The following is a 20,584-nucleotide window of genomic DNA, read 5'->3' as shown; positions in this document are numbered from 1 at the left end:
TGTTATAAGATTTTTATTTTCCTCAAGCAGAGCAGCAGTGGTCAAACCTATATTTGGAGTTCGCCTTTATTACACGCTTTTTGGTAAATGTTGAAAAGGGGACTTTCTTTTATTTTTTTATTTCTTTATCTTCATCCTGTAAAAACACAACAGATCTTTACCTGGAAGGATTGTGTGAATTTATTACACAGACAGAACTATTTCACTAAATTCAAACTTTGACTTAGAGTGAGAATAAGTAAGCAACTACTGCTGGTTTTCAAAATAAAAGCGTAGACACTACATAATATGGAAATGAGATTTTATTTTATTCAAGTGAAGTCATAAATGAAACTCCCACTAAAAATTTGCATTTTTACTGCATTGATTTAAATATATTTCAACTTAGAATTCCCATAACTGTAACTTGAATTTATTTAAACTCTGACACTAGTTCAAGACTCTTTGAATTTGATTTAATTGCCTCTTGAACTAATCAATTTAAATAATTATTTAATTTTTGAATTTTTGCCCTTAATGCTGTGTGATCTACAAATTGCTTTTCATTTGTTCCGTCATGCACATTATCTGTATAACGTACATGTATACCAATTATATCATATGATATATTGTTCCACATGTTTGCCTCTTATTGTGAACATATGTATCTATATATATTTGTTTTTTCCTATTTGATGTGTTTTCTTAATTGGCAGTGCATTAATTATCAATTGACAGAACGTTTACAGGACTGCTGCTTTTATTGTGACGCCCGCCCGTTACCGTAAAGCCCGGTGTAAACGCGCGGCCGTGAAGCGGGGACCGCCCTGACAGAGCGGCGGAGGCTGACTGACACCGAGGCTGAAAACATGTCGACTCTCCGGGCCGAGCCGAGCGAACGGGACGGTCGCACACACGCAGGACTGAGCCATGGAACCACAGCGCCGCGTTGTTGACGTCCCTCCGAGCCGTGAGTGATGCTCTCGAGAAAGAAAAGTAAAAACGAAGCGTCCAAACCGGCCGAGGTTCACGGGAAGTATGTGAAGAAGGAAACGTCGCCGCTCCTCAGAAGTAAGTTAGCCTGCTAGCTCCACTTAGCATCGGCTAGCCTGCCCTGCGAAAGTTAGCTCGGCGGCGAAAAGTGGCCAAAATAACAGCGACGCTAAACATCTGGAAACGTCATCATGTTGACTCACACGTTTATAAAACAACTGTTTTGATCCCAAACTGTTTTTTAAACCCGAACAAGTCGCTAACCTGCTAACTAGCTGCCTGCTAAGCTAAACGATCATCTGGTTGCCTCACTGACATCAGCTTGCAGGGGCTAAAGTTGTGAGATAACGGTACAAAGTATCAAACTACGAGTACAAGTACTACATAAAGTCCATTAGTTACATGTATTCTGTCTTTTTATATCTGTTCACTAATAATAACAAGTCTGGGTTGTCGCTGGTTAGCTTACGTTGGTCTTTAAGTAGACATTGAATGAGTGTTGTCATCTGCTCTGAGCTGTTTAAACTGGGCTACTTTCACTAAACTGGTATTTTAACCCACAAGCAATTTGCTTTATATCATGTATTCATCCTCATTACCTAGTAGTAGCCGAGGGAAGTATTATGAACTTGTACTTCAAAAGTTAGTTGTATTATCAGACCGAAGCCCTCTGTCCTTGAAGTAATGGATTATATTGTTGTTTCATTGATACTTTTCAGTACAAGTAGAAATGTTCTATTGTTGTTTCAATTTAATCTATTTCAGCCACATCATCCTTTCCTGTGTATTTTAAATATGTATGTGGGTGTAGCTGCAGCTCTGTTGGCTGGTAAGTCAAAAGAAATACAGTGTTTTGCTCTGAAATGTAGTAGAATAAAGTAAACGCTCAAGAATGGTACAAGTACCAGAAGGTTGTTGGTTCGATCTCCCCCCATCTGTGTGCCAAAGTGTCCTTGGGCAAGATACTGAGCCACAAATGGCCCCTGACGGCTGTGCCAGCATCGAACTGTACTGTGTGTAATCTGTCCTGTAAAGTACTTTACATCAAGACTAGAAAATAGCTATAAATACAGATATTTTACCACTAACTTGAGTACGTGTACTTGGTTAGATTCCTCCGCTGCCCATTTGCATTACCACTGTGTCACTGTGTTGACAAATACTGACAGTTCATTTGTTTATTTGTTTGCAGATCTGATGCCCTCATTCATCCGCCATGGACCCACTATTCCCAGACGCACAGAGGTCCCTCTGCCAGAGATGGGGCCCTCCGCATACCCTCCTCCCAGCCGGGAGCCCGTGGTGTCCCGCAACCAGAGTTTCCTCCGCACCCCCGTGCAGAGGCCCGCACATGAGGTGGCCCGCAGAGAGAGCCACCGCATGTCAGCACCCCCATACCTGCCTCGCAGTCTGGGGGACCTCCCCCACGAGTACGGAGGCTCCTCACAGTCTTTCCTCACAGACGTGAGCCCCATGTCTGAGAATGGAGACGCGGGCCGGTATTATTACCCCTCTGAACCTTACTATGACAGCCAGCAGCAGCAGCAGCAGCACCAACAACAGCAGCAGCAGCAGCAGCAACAGCAGCAGCAGCAGCAGCAACAACAGCAGCAGCAGCAGCGTCAGCCCATGATGGTCCCAGATCGCTTTCCTGAGGACTATAGATACTATGAGCACAATGAACACAACTTCCAAAGAGTTCCCCGACAGCACACTCCCCCAGCTCCGAGCAGACCCCCTTCAGGTAAACATTGTGTTATGCTTCTCTCTTTTTTTACTGTTCTTCTCTGGAGAAAAACAGACAATAAGCAGTGACAGGGAAGTAAGAAAGGTCATGAATTGTATTTTTTGAACTGCACACATGCTTTTTTATCAAATTCTGTGGTATGAACACTGAGCACGGTTTAATTTGAAGGGAAATCACATCTCACCAGCAACTTTTCAGACTTTTTTTTACTGAGAAAACTCTTGGATCCAGTGAAAACTTACTGTATGATTGCTCGTATGGAATGACAAGGTCTTCTGCATGGGCTGTGGTCCACACATCTCTGAAAGGAATGCAGACGGGTGGTGGTCAGTGTGCAGCTCAAAAGAGCAATTTTATCTCAGTCTCTCTGAGGAATTAAACTTTTTTTTCTCCCTAGTGTTCCGCATTGTAAACATCAGTGTGACGTCAGTGTGTAATTTCCATGAGATTGAATGTTTTGGGGGTTCGCTGGAATTTTCCATTCCCCCCCTCAAATGATCGTGAACCTTTTATTTTGTGGCCGACTATATGGTTTAGTTTTATGTCTGACTATCACATATGCGGCCTTGTTTGGAGCGAAGCTAAACACGCATTAGGGGCTCTGCATTTTTCACCTCGCTGTTTGCCGAATCTTTCTGCTGGCAAAGTAGTAATTTGTCGACCGCCTCCAGTTCAATGTCTCAGCCTCAACCTGCTCGTTTCTATGAATCATCCGTGTCTGCAGAGCTGTTCCCTGTGTAGTTACATTGCAGACGTAAGACTAATGAGTTGTAAGCAGAGACGTTCAGGAGGAGTCATCTCAGCAATCAGCTGATTCCTCCTTTGGTAAACATTTGTATTAAAGGAAATAGGAGTCTGCTTTCCATTTTTATATATATATTACATGCTTATAATCAATGTAAGAATATGGGTAAGAGCTGCATTATACATAATGTTGTTCTCCTTTTGATTATTGTACTTTACAATAATATGATTAGTTGCTAATTTGGATTTTTACATCTATTTTCTCCTTTTTTCAGAAGGATTTCTGAGCTGTTTTCTGAAAAATCGCTGTTTGCTGTTATAACCCATAATACACCAGTTTTTTTAACAAAAGACAACATTTACCAACAGTCTTGTTCCAGATCTTTGTTTATAATTCATGTGTTTGGTGATCAATGACTGAATCTGCTTTCAGACATCTACTGAACTGAACTAACTGCTGAACTAACAATAATGTCCCAGTAAGTTGCTCCAGACGTTTTCCAGAACTGTTCCTGCCTCCTGGTAAAATTACAGAGTGAGCTCAAGTGAGAGTACGTCAGGAAAATATCCAGAGAAGTGAGTCGGTGGGTGTGTTGATGACGCTTCTAACACACGATGGACGCAAAACTGAGCTAAACCTCAAGAGAATACAGATACTTCAGCATGAGAAAGAGGAAACATGCACGTAGAAGACGCCAAAGAAGATGTCGAGAGCTTTTGGTGATAACGGCCGACGCCAGTGTGCTGTAAACAAAAACATGTGACTTCAGCAGCTGAATTTACGCGTCATGTCCTGCCACCAGACGCCTGAACCTTCTGGACATTATCCTGTTGATGTGAACGTGTCTGACTCCTGCTTCGTTCTTCATATTTCAGATGCAAACCCAGGAAAAATGTCTCGACTTCATGTCTGAAAGCGGCTTTAACATCATGACAACTCTTGACTTTATGCAGTGAAATTCCTGTCAGGCGTTCAGTGAGTATGGCGAGCTGCCATTTTTCTGGAGAAAAGGGCAGAGATGATGATTATGATGATGATGAGGAGGAGGAGGAGTGCATTTCTGAAGAGCGCGCTCACATTCCGTCCCTTCACTCAGCAGCTGGCAAAGAGCTCCGGCTCCGTTGCTGTCACTCTCGTGCAGAATTTATCAGATTGTAGCCGCCATTTTGCTGAGACGCTTCATTCCTCGCACATTCTCTAGCGTTTCAACCGTTTCTGAGTCCCTGCAGGCGTTTTTTATATTTTCAGTCACAACATTTCTCACTCGGTCTGACTCGTCCTCACAGCTGTTTGTTCAACATTCCTCGCTGACATTATTCACCAGTAAAAGTACAGGAACTCTTCTTTTTTTTTGAGCGAGCCCACTTGGCTGTCGGCTCCCTCGGGGTGTTGGGGAGTTCAGCGGCTTGTTCTCTTCCAGTGAAAGCCCCTGTGTGTGTGTGTGTGTGTCTGTCCATGCAGAGATCTCTGCCTTCCTGTCCAAAAGCAACAACACTCCCATTTCCTACCATTCATTAAACGATGTCGGTCAGAATAAGATGCTCCGTCACATCAGCCCGAGAGTCAAAGGGATTAGGCCCCAATCACTGCACTGCTTAAAACGGCATCAGTCATGCTTTAAGTAGTGATTCATTGCATTCCTCTCTTATCCTGCTCTATGTACAGTTGCCACATCAGAGGGACTTTTCTGAAAACTGTACATTCCTCCGCTGTAAATGTCATTTTCCCACACATGCTGTTTTTTAAGATATTTTTGAAACATAGTTCTTCTGTCCCTGAGGCCCAGTTAGCGGGCAGCTGCTCTGCCGTGTGTTTGTTCAGACTTCGCTCCCTCTCTCTCTCTCTCTTCGTTTCTAAAAAGAAATGTTTGTTTCCTCAGGCATAGGTCGAATACAGGCCAAATCCTTGGGGAACCTCTCCAATCTGACGGGAGAGGACCTCCCACTTCCGGCCGGCTGGACCGTGGACTGGACCATCCGTGGCAGGAAGTACTACATCGACCACAACACCAACACTACACACTGGAGCCACCCTCTGGAGAGGGAAGGGCTCCCTCCAGGCTGGGAGAAGGTGGAGTCAGCCGAGTTCGGGGTCTACTACGTGGATCACATCAACAAGAGGGCCCAGTATCGCCACCCCTGTGCTCCAAGGTAACTTTTCATACTATTTGAGGGACAAATCCCTAGAAAATGTCCTTACTGGTGTAAGTTTAAACAACATAATAAAGCTACTTACTTGAGGGTTTACTTGTGTCTTCCAGCGTCCCTCGCTATGATCAACCCCCACCACTACCACCTCCTGTGACCTATCAGCCACGTCCCGTAGATAGGAACCAGCCGGTGCTGGTGCCAGCTAACCCGTACCACACAGCTGAGATTCCAGACTGGCTGCAGGTGTACGCCCGTGCACCACTAAAGTGAGTACCTCGCATATCACACCCACACAGACAACTTCCAGTGTGAAATGCATGAGTGGATGTGTTTTATATGGAAAGTCTTGACTTCTTGGTATTGGAGTATTAAGGTATGCCCCACCCGCTTACATGGAGGAGGCAGGGTTTATGACCTATACTGCAGCCAGCCACTAGGGCTTCACTTTTGGGGACCTGTCCTGTCTTCTATCACTACTAGTTGTTCTAAACCCACCTGAATGGGCTGTTTGTTTGGCCTGTGTTGATGATGGAGCCGCACCAAATAAAGACCTGACGCTGCACCACCGCTTCTGCACAGAGAGCCGTTCACCTGTTCGTTCAAGGTTCAGTGAAGGCCTTTAACAAGACACATGTCAGGTGTGAAGCCGGTAAGATGAACAGCTCTAGAGATAAGCCAGCCACATACAGACAGATGTACAGTAAGGGAGCGGGTCTAAGGTGCCGATTGAGAACAGAAACTTCGCAGCCTACAGATAATTCACCACCGGTCTCTTTCCTCAGGTACGACCACATCCTGAAGTGGGAGTTGTTCCAGCTGGCGGACCTGGACACGTATCAGGGCATGTTGAAGCTGCTCTTCATGAAGGAGCTGGAGCACATCGTCAAATCCTACGAGGCGTACCGACAGGCGCTGCTGTCCGAGGTGGAGGCCCGCAAGCAGCGGCAGCAGTGGTACGCCCAGCAGCCCAACAAGAACTTCATGGGGAACATGTGATGTGTATGTGCACTCAGGATGCCGCACCGCAACACGCCCCTCTGTGGTCACCACAGTTTGGGAGCGGTCAGGGTTTCTCTTTGAAATCGTGATTGACTCTTAATTGCCTCTTTACCAAACACATCTGTGCCTTCGCTTGATCCAAATATATCAGCCAGGAAGTTGAGACGCACGACAGCGGGGGGGGGGGCTCTTCTCTTCCCTCCCCTCCCCCCGCCCCTAATATGACAGGATTCTTGAATGATCCTGTGATTGAAAAACACTACAATGAAGAAGAAGAAGAAGAAAAAAGACGTATAATGTGCTACATCTGGGGAGACTGCCTGCGGTGCCCTTTACAGCCACTGCCCCGAGAACCGAGTTGCTGTTTGGATTTGAGTTTTAAAGACTGAGGAGAACAGAGACTGAAAAACCCGTTGTTGAAAAACACCCTGAGATTGTGCCTTCTTTTTTCTTTTTTTTTTTAAACGAATAAAACGCAGCATTTTTACAATGTCTGCTCATATCGTGTATCCACCAGCTCCTACGTCATTTTTTCCTCTGGGAGAAAACGACCGGCAGCTTCTTCTAATTTGTTCCCATACGAAATACTATTTTTCCTTTTGCTTTGTTACCCTCATAAAACTGAAGCCACAGTCTTTTTACACTACACAAAAAGTGTGCATTTTTTCTTATTTTATGACAAACTGTTTGCTTTACGAGACAATCCACCAAAACTCTGAACAGATATTTAAGTTTTGATATGAAACGCGTCTTTGCTTAAAGACCTTTTGACGGATGGCGCATCACAGTGGATGCAGTGGTTGGAGCTTCTCTTGGCTCTTTGGCATTACTGTAAGTCAGGAATATACTTGTGTTTGTGTACAATGAAACTTAAATAAGCTACTGGAACGTTTTTAAAACACTACAGAAGACACAAAGTTTGCCAAACAAGTGCAATTCAATTTCTCTCTAGATATTTCTCGCCTCGTGATGCCTTATTTTCACGGACTGACACGTCTCTCTTGTGAAGCGCAGGTTCTTGGAAGATTATTCTATTGATTAACAATAAATTAAACATTTTTTTAAGATATTCAGAAGTGTCCTTAAATCTGAGGTATTGTCTAGAGAAGACAGGAGTCAGTGTTTAACTATGTTTTAAAAAGTTTACGACTCTAACTTATAAACCGGGGTTTGGTTCTATTTTGAATATTAAGTAGTTTATAGTACATTTGTATGAGAATTTCTGAATTTCCATACACTTCTGAATTTCCTAAAAAGACGTGTGTTGCAGTAGAATAAGTTCATAAAGAACCTTTTGGCTTCTCTAAAACGAAAAAGTCTCGATCACATCTTTTCAGAATGGTGTCAACAGCAGTTTGTACATATCTCATGTTGTGGATTACAAATACAGGACAAAAGCAATAAAGTCTGCAGTGAAGAAAAACACACGTCTGACTTCACAGTTGTTGCCTCTTGTTGCCTGTTCACTTTGACATGAAACCTAGAAATGGATTTGAGTTTGAAATGTAAAGTCACCTGTAGAATCTGCAGCTCCTCTCGCCTGTAAGGAGTCTCTGCAACTCTCTGCGTTGTTTCTGGCCACAGCAGGAATCTTGATTTCACCAGAGGAAGCTGCAACAAACCCTCTGAGCTCCTCCCTCAAGAGCTGGTTGAGACCAAAGACGGAGTTTAAAGACTGAATGTTGGCCTTGGATTAGTAATTCAAAGAAAAATAACTTGTGTCTGTTGGATGTTTTTAAAAGGTGATTATACATCAGTGATGTGTTCACAGCTCAAATAGCCAAAAAACTGTTATTGTAGGTGTAAATAATAGAAAATGTATCTCACCAAGTATTTTGTATATCAGGCTTAAATCCCCCTCATTACCAAGGAGGGGTGGAGGGGTTTGTTTAAGTTCATTCAGGTTTTGGGGAAAAAACACAGATAATACATCAAACAGTATTTTTATTTATTGAAATGTGTCTACGTGGAATCGTTCAAAAATATTACTCAAGGCTAGTTTTCATTAATTTGGTCCAACTTTATTATTATGTCTTTGTAACTGAAACGTTTGCAGTACATGTGCTGAAACGAAGCCGTGTCCACCTGGAAGAGGTCGATTTCCTTTCACCTTTCAGTTCGGTGGATTTAAACGAGTCGATGAGGGCAGTTTGAGGAACGAATTCTTAAAAATCCAAGAAAAAAAGTCGTTGGGGTTTCTTTTTATTCCTGACAGACCAAAATCTCCAATTAAACGTAAACGCAACACAATTGTAAACAAAAGCTACTTTTCTGACACGAATGGACACGATCACTCCAGCAAAGTCATGAAGAAAACGGGGGTTTTAAAAACCTCAGGGATCTTAAAGCGGACTGCGATGGTTCCTTGTGTGAAGGCCTCACTCATGTTGATTATACGCTGTGGAAGACTGGAGAAGCCACCGTGCTGCAGAGCCTTTAAATCTTCAACCCTTGAGGTCAGACCTCAGTATAAACTCGCTAAATACGCATGACAGTGTTCCTGTTCTCTCGATGACCAGGGGGGGGAAGAGAAGAAACCATTCGAAACGCTGCAGCTGGACATGACGTGTTTACACTGCTGCCATTCGGGGGGGGGGTTATTCAATGAGCTAAAAACAATGACCAACAATTATACAAATGTACAGTAACAGTCTACGAAGCCGAAGTATTCAAACACCAAAAAGTGCTGTCACAGACATAAAGCCTTTTGTTTACAAATGCAAGCTGTTGTGGACGACACAAAGAGCCGGGGCCCTCTTTCACCATGCAGCGGTTTCTTTTTCTTTTTCTTCTTCTTTCACAGATGATTCAACTTAAGTGTGTGTGAGGATGATGAAAGAGATGAGGAATGAGGATCCTTCTCCGGAGCAGGCCTGTGGCCCCGCCTCACGGCAAATCTCGCTTTGATTCCTCGGTGGCCACGGGGAGGCTACATTCCTCGGATTTGCTCGAACATTCAGTGAGAAAACACAACAATGGTCCCACCCACCACCTCTGCATCACAATGGAAACCGAGCGCACTCTTTCCCTGCGACCTCAGAGGTCAAACGCTCGTGTAAAGGCCCACTGGGACGCTGCGTGACTGCAAAAACTGCAAGCGGACCACAAAGTGAGAGATGGTGTCGGCTTGTGTCGTGTAAACTTTAAAACCCCGACACAAAGCTATCCTCCCTGACCCAGAACTCAAAAGTTACACCAACCTCCAAAGCCAAAAACAAACTCTTTACAACTAATACATGTGCCATTTTACGCAGGTTGTCTGCATGTAAACAGGCTGCAGGAGGCGTGAAATCCCTTTTTTTTTACATGTTATGGCACAATATCACTTTGTCACAACCATTAAAACGAAACATTTCATATAAAGTATTCCTGGTTTTAGAGCTCGGGAGATGTCGGACATGAACCATTCACCATGCTGATGATCCACGGGACGCTGCGGTAGTCAACGTACAGAACCTGTTTTGGCTTTCATAGATATTTTTCTTATAAACGGCACTAAACTTCAAAGAACAGAACGACCGTCACAAACGAGGATTTCACGGTGGGATGAAGAGAGAAAAACTGGTCCGATATGAAATGAAACAGCTGAGTGGAGGTTGGGTGATGCACACTTCTCCTCGGGACAGATCTGTACAACGTGTTTTCACAGACAGAAAAAAAGTGAGACACAATGATTCGTGTCGTCCCTTGATGGAGAGCCACTGCAGAGGTGCTCTGACGTTGCCTATACGTGAACATTATACAGTCCGTTATTAGGTTTTAAAGTAGTGAGTGTATTGGTGACAGCCCCAATACCGGAATAAAAGAGTGCCTGATGGGTGAGGATGTTCCTCTTCCTCCTCCTCCTCCTCCTCCTCCTCCTCCTCCTCCTCCTCTTCCTCCTCGTCCCCTGTCCATCACCAGGAAGTCCCTGCTGTGTCTTTAATCAGTCCCTCTTCCTTTCCTGCTCCTCCTCATCCACCTGAGGCCCCGGGAAGGCGTGGTGGTACAGGTGCCTGTGATTGGCCGCAACATTATACAGCTTGTAGAGGGCCTGCGGAGCGGAGACGGACATGATGGTTACAGGAAGAAGATCGAAACAAGACTGTGGATTCATCTGCTACTGGCTTCAACCCCTGTTACACCCCCCATCTCTCCCACATCTTTATGAAACGTCTACAGTTGTTCCAAGGCTGCAGCTTGGTTTTCTAAAGTGATCTAAATAAAATATACATCTCTGAGTACTAGTTCTACTTCCTGCTATTGCTTCTTAAGCAGTTTTCATTGACAACAATTGTTTTGAGCAATAACTGATTATTCTTATTGATCCAGATGTTGTGATGTCTGGATCACGTTGGCTGGACATTAGGAGAACGATGCTCAGACAGACTTTTGTAAGAAAATCAGCCTGAAACAATTAAGGTGAGATAGAGGACAACACGTCCCCTCGTCTGAAGTGAGGACATGCTGGAGTTTGTCTGTGGTAGTAAATATGGTCCCAGATACATTAGTTTACACACATGACACAGAACTGATGAAGGTCTTAAAACTAACTTCACGATCAGTGAGGTCCTGTGTCTCATCGAGGGACGACCTTAAGTTCAAGAAACAAAGCAGGAGCCACCTTAAAGTCAGTTTCATATTTATGGGGCAGTTGCACAATTATCCAAGTTAATAATCCAGGCTTTGTTAATTGTGACAAGAAACTGCAGCAAAGTCCCACATTATTCAATTAATATAATCATGTTCTTGCATCCAAAGTTTCCTCTTATTATAAAAGTTAAGTGAGTGTATCCTTTGTACAGTAAATATTCTTAATATGACTTGTACACTTACCTCATTTGTGCTCCCCTGCAGATGCATTAAAAAGAAAAGAACATATAGTGTGAGCACATATATGCATATATATATATATATTTATAATATAACACATGCAAAGCTTGTGGATAACAGATCATTATCGGTGTAATGGAGCTTGAATAGAGTCTCTGCCACTGATTTAAAGGAGATAGATGCCACCTAGTGGTTTAACGAGACTGTAGCACCTAAGTTACAGTTAAGTGTGCAGTATTTATTTTTCACTGTTTCCTGTCTCAGTTAATTATTCGATTAATCAGCTAACATCAAATTTACATAAGATTTAAGTCGAATTTTCAGGAAAATGCCACAGATTCTCTGGGTTCTGCTTCTCCAATGTGAATATTTGTTGATTTTCTCAATCTTTCATAATGTTTATGGGTTTTGCTCTGTTGTTTGGATCGAAACAAGCAAACTGAAGAGGAAAACTTGGCTTTGGAGTATTTTTCTATATTTTCTCAAATTCTGTGGGAAAATAATTACTAATCAATAATAACAAATAATCATTAATATCTCTGTTTTCAGTGTAAGAACTGAAACTCTGACCTCGACTTAACTGCAAACTGATTTCAGGAAACTGCACAGTTAAGAATCAGTATTTGAATCAATAGTAAACACTGATCTTGGTGAGTATTGATTCAGATTTGCTTCTGATGTCCTGAGTGTGTTGGTGGATGTACCTGGTCCCACAGTGCGCCAGCCACCTGGTCGATGACGGCTCCCAGTTCTCGGTATTCCCCGGAGTAGCGGATGTAAGCCCAGGTGCAGAGGGTGATCAGCGCCAGACCCAGGATCATGTTGCACAAGCTGGCAATGACGTCCACGCCCACAAAGCCTGTGATGCCCGCAGCCACGTACATGACAAAGATGACCACGAACAGGGTGGCGGGCGTGCGGGCGGCGTGGAAAATGTTCTTGGAGTCATTGTGCTTGATGTACTGGACGAAGACCTCGTCGATCTCCCCCTCCAGCTGCTGCAGGTACCGGCGGCTGAACTCCTCACCTCCCATCTTCTTCACGCCCCGGAACACCTGCAGGGCCTCCTCCCTGATGACGCCGTGTCGGGCCTGCAGCTCGCTGGGGGCCAGGAAGGGCCGATCGCCGCCACACACCTGAGGACGGAGACAAGGGGACGGATGAAGAAGTATCCTACAGCCGGAGGTCGGATTAGAAAAGTTCCTTTGCACTCACCCCTTCCATTTTCTTGTTGTACAGATCCTTTGCAGCTGCGACTGCTGCCAAATTATTCGCCTCTGCTGTGGCCTGAGAGGAAGCACAGGAAGTGAGTGTCAGGTATAAGAAAAACTTTATTGATCCTGCAGAGGAAATTTCAAATGACACAGAAACACAGAGTGACTGCTCCTGTTCACTCAGGACGTGTGTTAAATCCAGGTCTGAGCTTTAATATGATCCACAGTACATAGACAGCGACTGTGTTCAGATTAAGAATGAAACTATTCAAATAAAAGGTACTGAATAAAAAGCATCTACATAAAAAAGTAACTGGAAAGTGAGTTGAGACAAATCAAAGTGAGAAAGTAAAGAAGTTGGAATAAATTAGTACAGAAAATGCACTTGATGATCTTTTGTCTATTACATTTATAAATATTGAGCCTCTACCTCAAACACAATTCTCTACATGTAGAAACAGTAAGAGGGGAACTTTACCTGCAGCATGGATTTTGGATGAGGCAGCTCCTCCCCTTGGTAAATTTTGATGTAGGCCTGAAATAAACAGTGAGGACCAAAATGCAAAGTGAAGAGGATGATGTCAGTTATCAGTGTTTAGCAGCAGACGTCTGATCTATAGACCCTGTTTGGTTTCTAGTGTTTCTGAGAGTGGACCTGTGAGCTCGGTCCTTTGCTCTGACCTTGAAATACTCCACCAGGCCTCTGCACGTGATTTTGCTGCCGTTGATCTCCTTCACGTCGATGTTACTAGGACTGAGGAGCCAGGGGACCAGAACCTTCAGGTTGTTGATGAACTCGCCATCGATTTCTGGACCAGGAGGAGGAGGAGGAGGAGGAGGAGGTAAGTAGAAAAGGTCAGCAGCAGAAACAGGCACAGACACAAAACAGCTAATTTCTCTGAGTGTTGTTAAAATCTCAAGGTAAATGTTCATACTTCTATACTTTTAATTATCAATAATTAGAAAGATAGATAGATAGATAGATAGATAGATAGATAGATAGATAGATAGATAGATAGATAGATAGATAGATAGATAGATAGATAGATAGATAGATATGATAGATAGATAGATAGATAGATAGATAGATAGATAGATAGATAAATAGATAGATAGATAGATAGATAGATAGATAGATAGATAGATAGATAGATAGATAGATAGATAGATAGATAGATAGATAGATAGATAGATAGATAAATAGATAGATAGATAGATAGATAGATAGATAGATAGATAGATAGATAGATAGATAGATAGATAGATAGATAGATAGATAGATAGATGGATGGATGATGGATGTACCTTGAATTCTTCCATCAAAGTGAGGGTTGGTGGCCACCTTGAGGCCCGGGTGGGGCATCAGGAAACAGGAGATGTTGGTGAAGCAGGAGTGGATGTGTTTACGCACGTTCTGCAGCTCTTCATGCTGGTTCTCGGAGATCTGCGGCGCAAAAACACGAGCACACGCGTCAAGTCGACCTCGTGACTCAGCGATTCTTTGACACACACAGCGTGGAAACCGACGCCACGGGAGGAAACGTGAATTGACCTTCGACCTCTGTGACATCAGTGATGACTGACCTTCAGCCTCTTCTCGAGGAACTGCATGCCTCCTTCCTGTCCGTAGGGAAACTCGTACGGGAAACTCCAGTCTCGAACGAGGAAAATCATGGACTGAGACAGAAAAGGGATCAGGTCACTATAATTAGTAATATGACTGCTTAAGATAAATACCCATAATGATGTTTGAATGTCATTAACACACATTTGAATTCAGTCAGCAGCACAATGAAGCTGTTACCTGGAAAGGTTTGAGGAAAGTCTCCTCCATTGCTAATCTGCCGTACTCAGTGAAGAGCTGAAATAAAGCAAATTAGACCCAATCAGTGGGGATGTGAAACGTATTGATGGAGGACTACAATCATTCTTAGATCATTTACAATCAGTAAAGCTCCTGTGAGAAGTGTGGAACTGAGAGTCAAAGCTTCAACTGTCAGAATCAGAGTGAAGCTGAACTGTAGATCAGTTAAAAAGACTCAGAAGTCATTAAAAACCAGAGTTTATCTCCAATATTCAGCAGGAAACGTTTAAAATATGAAGAATTCCGAACAGAGTTTGGTGGATTTGTTTCTTCTGGTTCAGGAAGCAGAGGATCATGGGTAATATTCACCGCTGTTGCTCAGTAACAGTCACATCGTGTTGCTTTAAGAGCTTCTGAGGAATCACATGAATTCTGGCACAGCTTTTTCAATATATATGTATATGTCTGTTATTTACTGTGCCCCAGTATAAAGCTAAATACTAATATTCCTGGCTGGTGACGTATTTCATATCCTGACCTTGTTCTTTGAGGTCTCAGTATTATGTTGATTATTATGTGTATTGGTGTTGATGGTGTTACCTGCAAGTGCTGGAGGTCGTCCTCCTGTACATTCTGTGAGATGTTGTAAACCTGAAAAGGAACATTTACAGTTATATTTCTTAAAATCTGTTTAAAATACAATACGTCTATTTGATAAAATCACTTTACTGCCGGTCCAAAAACTAACCATTAAGTGTTAACAGTCACAGTAGACATGCTTTTCACCTGCAGACCGATTGATTGAGGTTATTACCGTAGAACCAAGCTGCTACTTGTGCTAAAAAATATAAACCTACACTCAGTCATTCACTTAAATATGCTCATTCTTCCCTGAGGAGGGTCAGAGGGGTCAGAGTCGTCCTACCTGCATGGAGCTTATCATGGTGCTCAGGGCGAACACGGTGGCTGAATCCCGCAGCGTCGACTGGCTGTCGAACGTCCCCTGTGTGTCCATCAGCAGCACAGCCACCTGTGAAACGAGACAGATGAAGACGTTGACCTACGCTGTGAGGGGAACGCCACGTTTCTCCTGCCTCCATTCTGCTGAGTAAAGTGTAATGTGATGCTGTGTGTGGATCATTAGAGGAGAGATTGAACTCCAGGCAGCAGCGTTTCAAGGGTCTTTGGGGGCCCAAGGCAAGCGGGGGGCCGGCATCGAGCCAAACCGAACCCCCCTGCAGTCTCCTGTACAAAGCCAATCTTTGGAGTTAACCGTTGCCGAGGACTAATGGAATCAGCCATTCTCAGGGGCCCCCCCTCTCAGCTCAGGGGCCCCAATGTGCTGAGCTAGTTCTTTTGGTTTTTAATTAAAGATCTTGGAAGGACCGAACCATCGCAGAACTCAGGGGTCTTTCACACCGACCTTGTTTGGTCCGAACCTTCTGACTTTTCACTTTGGTCTGAACTAAATAACAACATGTGAAAGGTGCCTCGGACCATGAATAGGACAAATGGACCAACATTTAATCTGAAAAAATCGTTCTGCAGTGTGAAAACTCTTTTTGTTCGATAGTTCAGACTTGCTGACCAACAACAGGAGGTTGAGACGTTATAAAACGATAGAATAAAAAAAAAGCAGCTCACAGGTCTTTGCCTCCAACAAGATAATGTTGGACGACTAGGTGGTAATAAGATAATGAAGTAACAGTAGCTACAAAATTAACAAAAGGAAAAAGTTCATTTGTTTTTTCCACTGACACCGTCGGACGTGTGGATGTCTACAAACCAATCACTGTCAAGTATTGGTAGATGGTAGAAGGTCAAATGTAACAAAGACAGGAAAGTTACTTCCTTCAATGTTAACTGACCAAACTGTGGGTTTACTCTGCAGAGGAGTCTCATACAAACGGTTTAAAAGCAGAAGTTCATCATCACATCTGACTGTGTCATGTTCACATTTATGTCACAATGCATTAAAACGGTCGAGAACAGAAAACGCAGTCAGACTTCACCTTTCCTCCATCTGGCTTGTCCACCAGGAAGACCTCGCTCCAGATCTGGATGCCGGTGGTCTCCCTCTCTGAGCCCCCCCGCCAGGAGAAGCCGGTCAGGGGCTCGTCTGCATCGCCGAGCCAAAGGTCCGAGGCCTGAGCACAATGACACCAGGTCAGTTGATCTAGTAGCGTTTTTGATTAGATATTGACGAACTGACTGTGAATGGGATCATAATCACGCCTTTCCCATACTGTACATACTGTTTATAAGATTTACACATATACACATATTGTGCATTATCCGGTGTGAACAATAAGAGTTTATACAACTGGACTATAAGTTTGGTTTTCATTAGACTGACGCAGCTGCTGCACAGACTGTGGCTCTAAAGGAATTCATCAGGGCAAGATGGCCGCACTCGTGTCCAAGATATTTTGGCTTCATTTGTGAATATTGGGAGGAAGTAGAGACACGATCTATGATGAACAGAACTTATGTGAACTCCTCTTTCTTTTATTGACCCTTTCTTTCATTGATTATTTGTTTAAAATCCTGTATGAATTCCATTCTGTGACTTTCTTTCCACGTTATTACACATTAACACAATTTGTTGTATTCGTTTTTTTAAATATCTTATATTTTATAGTTATGAGCGATATCAGCTGGAATCTCCACTCAATTTCCATTAGAGAGAAATAAATATGGTCTTTTACGTGAAAATAAAACAGGAAATATTAGTCTGAGTAGAAGGTGATGCTCCGACATGCAAAGGTCAAACTTCTGCTTTACACATGCACACGGAGGAGCAGGAAACCAAAGGTCAGACTCCTGTGCTGCACAGGCCGGGACACTCACGTGGTTGTACATGTAGCGCAGCATGAAGTCCATGAGGAAGGACTTGCCCTTGCGGAACGCCCCAGCCACAGAGATGGCCACCACGTCGCGGTCTCTGACCTCCTCCGCCAGCAGGATGCGACTGAGCGCCGCCTCGTCCAGCTCGAAGGTGTGGTCGTCTTTGACCAGCAGCACCTGGACGGGCCGGGCTCGTCCGTCCGGCTCCTCCTCCTCCGAGCTCCAGTCGTAGACGGGTTTGTCGCTGAGGGACCCTGGAGGACGAGTGAGGAGGGGGAGAGAGTCAGAAAACATCGGGCCAAGCAGAAATATACTGTTCATACAACCAGTCTGATTGTGGTTACATGAAGATATGGAATTGTGTTGATGATAAGTCATTTCCCTGCTGATATTCTTTCACATAACTAGATGTGATTAGCACAGAAAGTTCAACTAAAATGTCATGAATGTATGTGAGTGAGTGAAATGTAAATTGAATCCATCACAGTGACAAGAAAGTTGTTTTCACCCCGATCGTTTGTTTGTTTGTGAACAAATCTTTACAAAAACCACTCAACAGATTTCCATGAAACTTGTAGAAAAGATGCGATACTGGACAAGAAAGAACTCATTAAATTCTGGTGCAGATCCAGATAAAGGGGCAGATTTCAAATCAGGCGTCTTTAGGAGACTGAAATCTACGAGTGTGTCCAATTTGGGTTTAGATCTGAACAGAAATCTGGATCTAGTTTCTTTTAATGTGGTTTCATTAGAGGACTGATGGATGTATGCTGGACTGAAGGCCACTCTAGTTCCTTCCTGTTATCCCCAGATCAATAGCTTCTCCCATACCAGCTTGTTGATAATAATAAATGAATCGCTCTCTGCGTGTTCCATCCCATCTGTTTGCATCCAATGAGATCATGTGCATTCAGGGCTTCTTCCGGAGCTTTCAGGGCAGTGACTCAGTGTGATTCCGAGCTCTGCTGTCTCATGTAGAGCGTGCCGGCTGCGTGACCGCCCCGATGCAGAGACCGGGACGATTCCAGCTCCCAAACCCCCACTGGTGTTACGCTACAGGAAACTTGGGTTGGAAGGTTTAAGTTCAGCACGACACACACACACACACACACACACACACACAGAAGAAAGAGAATCCTCACACCCATCACCCACTTCATCCTCAGCAGCTGTGCATGATGCTGATTTCTCAAGGGTGCAGTTTCAACACAGGCAGGTCTCTTGAAAAGAGTGACAGGCACGAATTTGGGAGACTGCTACAACATGAATGCACGGTTGCAGGGTGAATAATTTAAAGCCGGAGTAGTCCCAAGGTTTTCCTGAAGACTGCACGTCTCCTGCGAAGGCCTCACCCAGGGCCCTGGCATCAACCCCCCTGCCTGGTGGACCTCATCATGCTCCTCCTGCTGCTGTGGACACAGGGAAGACGTCAGGAGCAGGGGTGTCGGGGTAAAGTGGGTCATATCAGGTAAAGCAGCGTTTCCTCCCTTTTTTATTTATTTTTTTTCTTCGCCCCCTGAAACACTCATTCACACACCTCCCCGCCCTCCCTCACCTCCCTCCCTTGCAGGCCTGGATTAAAAGAGCCACAGAGAATCAGGAGGCTGCTGATCATCATGGGTGATGCTGATGATGGTGATGAGGGAACAGATGAAGCTGATGAGAAGCTATTTAGTGATGCACTATTACATAATCCCATGCTGGATGCACCACTGATCTTCACAGGAGGCTCGCCCCAATAGTAGAAGGTTATTTCCAGGCCTTTTGCCGCCTGCTCCACCCCAGGAGGGCATTTCCTGTGGCCTGATATATTAAAAAACATCCTCTGCTGAAACAGGCATTAAATATGAATAAATTAGAAAAAAAAAAGATGTCTGCTTTCTTATGCTTCACAGGGCGACACTCCAGGGATATTGGATTTAATCAGGATGGAAATAAGCACACATTGGTTTCTGGGGATGTCGAGATGAAAAACAAGCGTTTGGATCAAGGAGGGGAATAAACATGCAAGTGGCTGCATTTGCCTCCAGCCCATCGCCTCGACTGGATAGAAAAAAATGGTTCTGTGCGTCAGGGAGAGAAATAGAATAACGGTGCACGTACACTCACCCCAGCTGTCTCTGTCTTTACGGTGCTTCGACATGTCTCAGGCTGAAAATCCCTCCTGTGTGTCCGGTTAGCGAGCGAGCCTGCAGTCGGTGGTCATGGGTGTCGGGTGTGGGGAGGATGCCCTGTCTCCACCGCTCCTATCGCAGGATGATGGAGCTTTTTATTCCCCCCAGTGTCCTGCAGGGGTCACATGTGCAGCCAGGGGGCGCTGTTGTCTGTTGTCTCATTGTTACTGTGCAGGAGCAGGTTAATAATGCATACTGGGAAAATTTGCATATGATTTGCTGTTTATTGTTTTAAAATAAAATGCAAACATTGAATATTTTCCCCTGCGGATGAAATCAAGAATATTTTCCTCTGCACATTAGGAAAATATCTTACATGCACTCCCAGGTTTGGTCGGTAGGTGGCGGTAATGACACGTAGAATGGAAAGTATGGTGCGTTCGTGTTCTTGTATAGCATCGTAAATTATGATTTAATAATGAAAAACATGATTATCTTTATTTATAACAGAAAACAGCGAAGCGAGAAAAGTAAATATAAGAGAAATACCAATGGTGCAGAAAATGTAAGTAAGCTAACTAATTTTGAACTGTACACTTTAGTTTGTATTCGTCACTGAGGACTGAAGATGTTGATATTTCCCAAAACAGTTTCTCTAATATGTAAATAATAAAACTATTTACATGTAACTGGTGGAAAAAAAGTTGCAGTTTATTAAAATAAAATATATAAAATAGCAGCATAGAAAGTGTTCAGCTGTGAACGCTGAAATGCATCAAAGATAACAGAGCTGCTCATTATAAACAAAAAAGAAACATTTAATATAAACATTTTAATCATAAACAAATGTTCTATACAACAACAACAACAACCAATAATAATAAGAACAAGAACAATTACAAGAAAAACAAGAAGAACAACAACAACAACAAATAATAATAACAATTATAATGATAATAACAACAACAGCAACAAAAATTATAATAATAATATATAAAACAGTTTGAGAACACAGGCAATTAAAGGGATTTCATGTCTTTTGGATTAGCTAAATGTGTTTACATTGACTCCTAATAGCTGTCAGATAAAAACAATACATATTTTTATGCTGCTGTGGAAATAGAAAGTAACTTTCACTGCTTGATATTTCCGCTTCTCTGTCCCCACCACACATGTTGGT

The 20,584-nt window shown here is 43.5% G+C and overlaps 2 protein-coding genes across 2 annotated transcripts; one reads left to right on the top strand and one right to left on the bottom strand.

Moving 5' to 3' along the window:
• The first annotated feature begins 774 nt into the window (after positions 1-774).
• On the top strand, positions 775-8,036 carry sav1 (salvador family WW domain containing protein 1). Its single transcript, XM_035168337.2, has 5 exons — positions 775-1,050; positions 2,165-2,716; positions 5,344-5,614; positions 5,725-5,880; positions 6,397-8,036. Exons 1-5 carry the CDS (start codon positions 957-959, stop codon positions 6,608-6,610), a joined length of 1,287 nt encoding a protein of 428 aa, XP_035024228.1. The 5' UTR covers positions 775-956; the 3' UTR covers positions 6,611-8,036.
• Positions 8,037-8,612: 576 nt separating this feature from the next.
• atl1 (atlastin GTPase 1) lies at positions 8,613-19,577 on the bottom strand. The gene is made up of 14 exons (XM_035168336.2): positions 19,400-19,577; positions 17,294-17,544; positions 16,456-16,590; positions 15,369-15,473; positions 15,044-15,094; positions 14,444-14,500; positions 14,224-14,316; positions 13,945-14,083; positions 13,321-13,448; positions 13,118-13,174; positions 12,641-12,712; positions 12,130-12,561; positions 11,429-11,443; positions 8,613-10,646 (listed from the first exon to the last, which is right to left on the bottom strand). The coding sequence occupies exons 1-14, from the start codon at positions 19,431-19,433 to the stop codon at positions 10,539-10,541; spliced, it is 1,677 nt and encodes a 558-aa protein (XP_035024227.1). The 5' UTR covers positions 19,434-19,577; the 3' UTR covers positions 8,613-10,538.
• Positions 19,578-20,584: the final 1,007 nt, after the last annotated feature.

Source organism: Hippoglossus stenolepis, chromosome 10 (assembly GCF_022539355.2).
Source record: "Hippoglossus stenolepis isolate QCI-W04-F060 chromosome 10, HSTE1.2, whole genome shotgun sequence".
NCBI classification, from domain to species: domain Eukaryota; kingdom Metazoa; phylum Chordata; class Actinopteri; order Pleuronectiformes; family Pleuronectidae; genus Hippoglossus; species Hippoglossus stenolepis.
The sequence above is the reverse complement of the archived record's forward strand: the minus strand, read 5'-3'. Positions and strand labels throughout refer to the sequence as shown.